The sequence below is a fragment of the Strongyloides ratti genome, scaffold srae_scaffold0000023, assembly GCF_001040885.1.
Source record: "Strongyloides ratti genome assembly S_ratti_ED321, scaffold srae_scaffold0000023".
NCBI classification, from domain to species: Eukaryota; Metazoa; Nematoda; class Chromadorea; order Rhabditida; family Strongyloididae; genus Strongyloides; species Strongyloides ratti.
This window is the reverse complement of record NW_020171541.1, coordinates 1-5180: the sequence shown is the minus strand read 5'-3', so window position 1 is coordinate 5180 and position 5180 is coordinate 1. Positions and strand designations below refer to the sequence as shown.

The 5180-nt window shown below is 21.4% G+C and overlaps 2 protein-coding genes across 2 annotated transcripts; both read left to right on the top strand.

Annotated features, from left to right (window-relative positions):
- Positions 1–926: 926 nt before the first annotated feature.
- SRAE_0000074800 (Hypothetical protein) lies at positions 927–4113 on the top strand (the record flags this gene model as incomplete). The annotated part of the gene is made up of 6 exons (XM_024646686.1): positions 927–937; positions 1195–1301; positions 1353–1466; positions 1884–1970; positions 2052–2213; positions 3074–4113. The coding sequence occupies 6 exons, from the start codon at positions 927–929 to the stop codon at positions 4111–4113; spliced, it is 1521 nt and encodes a 506-aa protein (XP_024500839.1).
- A 572-nt stretch (positions 4114–4685) lies between these two features.
- Positions 4686–5078, top strand: SRAE_0000074700 (Hypothetical protein; the record flags this gene model as incomplete). The annotated part of the gene is made up of 1 exon (XM_024646684.1): positions 4686–5078. The coding sequence occupies one exon, from the start codon at positions 4686–4688 to the stop codon at positions 5076–5078; it is 393 nt and encodes a 130-aa protein (XP_024500838.1).
- Positions 5079–5180: the final 102 nt, after the last annotated feature.

Below are 5180 nucleotides of genomic sequence, written 5' to 3'. Positions count from 1 at the left end.
GAAACCTTTGCAAATAATGTATTATTTTGTATATAATTTAAAGAAATATTTTAAAATAATTATAAGTGTTTTATTTTACTATATATTTAAACTTAAATTATTTTTTTTTAATTTTTTTTTTGATAATTACTTTAAAAATATTTATAATTTGACAGAAAATAAAATATTATAAAAAAGAATTAATCTTTTTTTTTTATTACATAATTTAAATTTTAAAACAATTCTAATATACTTTGAGATATTAATATATTTATAAATAATTCTCATTTATTTTCTATTACAAATTATTGATATTATCATTTTTATAAATATATAATTTAATCACTATACAACAGAATTTTATGAAGTAATAAAATAAAATTATTGGCTAGTAGTCCTGATTTTAATGTCCAGCTCCACCAAACAAACACTATCACTCAATTAATAACTTTATTTAATAAACAAAAAACAGTTGAGATAAGAGACTTTATTAAATTTTATAAAAGGTTAAAGAAACGCGTCTCTCTTTTCTAGAATCGTAAATATTTTATGACTTATTACAATTTAACTTACAAAATTAGAATAATTAATAATTTAACAGAACTTAAAATTCCTTTTATAGAAATTACAATTTTTTTTTTTACCCCTAAAAACACAAAATATTAATAATACAATAGAGAGAAGATTCTAGAAATAGAGACACAATAAAAAAATGATAAAACAATTTCTATAACAATTTGAGACCTTAATACACTGATAACCTATCCTAGGGCGATAAAAAGCGAAGCAGATTTGACAGTTCAAAACATGAAATGATTAAAGGCTTTAATGTGTCTGGCACACATTACTCCACCGTACTTGGAGAACTTTTTAAAAATTAGGAATTTTTAAAACTTAACGCTTAGATAAGGCCAAATAAATAGAAATAAAAGAATTTTAAAAAAACAATGACATATAGGTTAGAATAATGACTTTAATAAGAAGTCTCCTCCAATTTAGAGAAATACAATTTAGAAATAATTAAAATAACAAGATATTATTGAGATAGATAAAAATTCTAAAAAAAATTTTTCTTCTATGGTTGCTGACGTTTTGGATAAAGTAGAATATCATGATTTATTCGAATATTTAGAAAAAAATGATAAAGAAAAAATTGTTATGGATTTTACTAAAAAGATAAAATTGCCATTTAAAAATACAAAAAAAAAATTTAAGATTTATTAGATTTATAACCAAAAAAGATAAAATTGAGGAAGATGTTAATAGATTTTTAAATGATGAAAACACTGAGACTTCTAATATTTTTTTTGACCTTAAAAATGGCAAGTACTAAAATGTTAAATAAAAAATTTTGATCTTAATATTATTTTCAGAAATTATAAAAACTTCTGAAAAAGAAAAAATTCATGATACTATGAAATCACCTATACTGAATTTAGATATTTCCGATAATACCACTACCGATATTATTGTTATGGATGATTCAAGTAATCATATTAAAAATCTTGATGCTATAGAAATTTTTGACAATTCTGAAGAAAATATATTGAAAAATTTGGTTAGATTATTAGATAAAACAAATTATACAAATTTAAAAAATTATTTAAAAAAAAATGGAGATAACGAAAAAGTTATCAATTATATTAAAAAAATAAAAAAACAAACAAAAAAAATTAAAGAAAAACATACTATTATTAAGGCATTTAATAATAAAATTAAACGAAAATCTTTTGGCTATAAAAGACAAAATAATAAACCTAAGGATTTATCAAAATTTTTAAACATGAAAAACAAGGAAATTTAAAAAATTTTAAATGAAATGAGTAATGGTAATTATTAATCTTTATTATTATATTTTAATAAAACATTCTTTAAATAATTATTGTAATTTTTCTTATCTTTAGAATTAATTAAAAAAAGAGGCAAGAAAAGGAACAGACAAAATTTAAATACTTCAACTTCTATAATAAATCCAAAAAATCGTATTATTGGTATGTAAATTCATTCTTTTTATTAAAAAATATTATTTAAATACATATAATTAAATAAATAACATTACATTTTGATTATAGAGGTATCAGATGATAGTATGGACCCTAATAACCTTGATTTTTGCAATGATGTGGCCAAACATCAAAATAATAATAGTATTGTTGATTCAAAAAATAATACAATTGATAATATTGGTGCGACATGTTTAGAAATTTTAGAAGCTTCAGAAGAAGCAGGATATTGTAATGTTGAGATACAAATGAAACAATTATTTTTGGAAAATAAGGATTATATGAATGATAAATATTTTACAATTATTTCAAATACATATCAAGAAATACAAAAATATCATAAAAAATTAACCGAGAATCATTTAAAAACAAATAGCAATGTATGCAAAAAAAAAAATTATTTTAACACCGTTTTTATAAATATATACAATGGTAAGTTTCCCATATATAAAAAATTTCTTCCTACATATATACCTTATCTATAGAGCCGTTGTTTTATTTATTTAAGCAAAATTTTTTTATCAAAATGTATATAAATAATAGTTTAAAAATTATTTATTGAAATATTTTCGTAATGCTTACTCAATGTATTTTTTTAAATATTTTAAAACATTTCAATTGCAAAATGTTTGCTATATTTATTTGAAAGTTATCATAACTTTATTTTTATTTCTTTAAATTTTTGAATTTATTTTAATTACATAATTATTTTAAAGGTGTTAGGAAAATTAAAATTTTCAAGTTTTATAAATACCACCTGTCAGAAAAATTTTAGTAAAAGGAGGAGATAAATTTTACATGTTTATTAATTGAAAAACTTAAAAATAATAAATGAATAAATAGGCTATTTTTTTTTAAACACCTGTTGAATACAAGTTAAAAAATTTAAAGATGGAGACAAAAACTATATATAAATGGCAAAAAAAATGGTCTATTACAAATTGCCAAAAAAAAATATAACATATACATAAATATTTTACACATAAATTACACTTTATTTAAAAAAAAACTTCACTGATTCTAAATAAATACAAACATTCACTATAAATTTAAAAAAAAATAATAAACTTTATAATTTACGTTCTTTATAGATTTATTGAAACTTAAAAATGAAAACTTAATTTATCATAAATTAGCATCATACACTTATGAAAATTGGTTTAATGAAGAATTTTATAAAGAGAAAATAAAATACCTCACCTATATTGACATGAATTCATCAATTGATAATTTTCACTTTAAAAAGTATAACAAAATAAAAAGTGATAGACATTGTGCATTTCATTACATGAATTTAATTACTTACAATAATGAAATTTATGGCCATTTTATAATTAGACAAAATATAATAAATTTCTTGAACAATGTAAAAACAGATGATGAATTTAGAAATCAAAATAATTGGATATTAAATAGTTATGAAATTGATTCTTTCCAAGATCATATTAAACGCTTAACATGTTATGATTCAGTAGCGTGTCCAGAAAACTGGGGAGAAAAACTAGATTTTTCAATTTATGGCTACTTATTTAAAATAAGATTTTTAATAATAATTGATACAGATTATAAAGGATTTAACATTTGCTGGAGACATTACAATTTTATGGCAAGCAATATTAATAAATGGCTATTAGTAATAATTTATTATAATGGATCACACTATGAAGTCATTACTGAATTTGAATATGATAAAAATATGAACGAATCCTATTGCTTTGAATCAGAATTGGACTTTAATGATTTATGTATTGAAAGAAATGATAAACTTCGTGGGATATTTAAACTTAAAGAAAAAAGTAAAAATAAACATAGTATAATTGAGGATGTTGAAGAAGTTAATAATGATAATGGTAATATTTATGGTAATAATTACAACTTACGATTACGAAGCAAGAAAACATATTTCTTATCAAATGAATCAGATGATTCTGATATAATAGAAACTGATATAAATTATGATCCAACAATTTATAAATTAAATAAAATTAGGCAAACAATATTACCTACCACAAATAATAATGATCAAATCAAATATGGTAAATATGTCAATTATACTAATGATGATAGCATGCTTTCTAAAAAAATAAGAAAACAAAAAAAAACACATCAGCGACGAAAAAATTTAATATAAATTCCCCTTCTACCTTTAAGAATCTTGGATTTAATAAGTATTTAAGATTACCTCCAAGAAATTTTGGAAGCATTTTTGAAGGTGATAATTGTACCTTTTGTAATGCATATTATTATTAAAATGAAAAAATAAGCCTTAAATGTTGTAAAAAAGGAAAATTTAATGAATCCATAAAAATGGCTAAAAATTATCCAGATGAATTATTTTCTTATTTTGATATTAAAAATAGTTTTGAGAAACTTTTTTTAAACAATATCAGAGAAACAAATTATGATGTTTCCTATGGCCAATTTAATTTTACAGCAAGAAAATTAGGAAGTGTATTTTAAAGAGGAATTCAACCTGTAATCTTACAGAGAAAGTCTTATAGTCGTCTGAATATTCAAGTAGAAAATTTATTTAATTTACTAATAGACACTATAAAAAATGCACAATATTTTGTTATTGGAACAGAAGAATATGAAGCAATGAATGCTTTGCCATCCACAAGATAGGCTCCTGCTGCAAATAAAAAAAGAAGAAATAAAAATATCATTGAATTAAATTCAATAAAAACTCATATAAGGCAATACATGCTACAACAACCTATTGCTAAAGAATATAGAAGGTTTATTGACTTTCTAAAACAACATGAAAAAGATGAAGAATTTGAAAAGAAATATTTCCAATTAAGAATAGTAAAACCTGGACCAAACGATGATAGGAATGAGGCTGTACCAATGAATCCTAATGAAGTAGCATTTATTTATGATACTACAGATGGGCATATTCCAAAAATGAATATATTACTCACATATAAGCTAAATAAACAGAATCAACCCAAATTAACAAGTATATATAGAAATCATCCATTACTTGATTCCTTAACATACTCAGTGTTATTTCCAAGTGGAAAAACAACGTTTGATGCTGAAAAGAGAAAAAATAATATGTTGACGTATCCTAGCCGTCAGGGAATACATTAGATTTAACTTATATCTAAGAAATGATAACAATATTTTATTGAAATCTTCAAGATTACTATAGCAATTTATAATTGGATACTATATAAGTGTTAACATATGAGT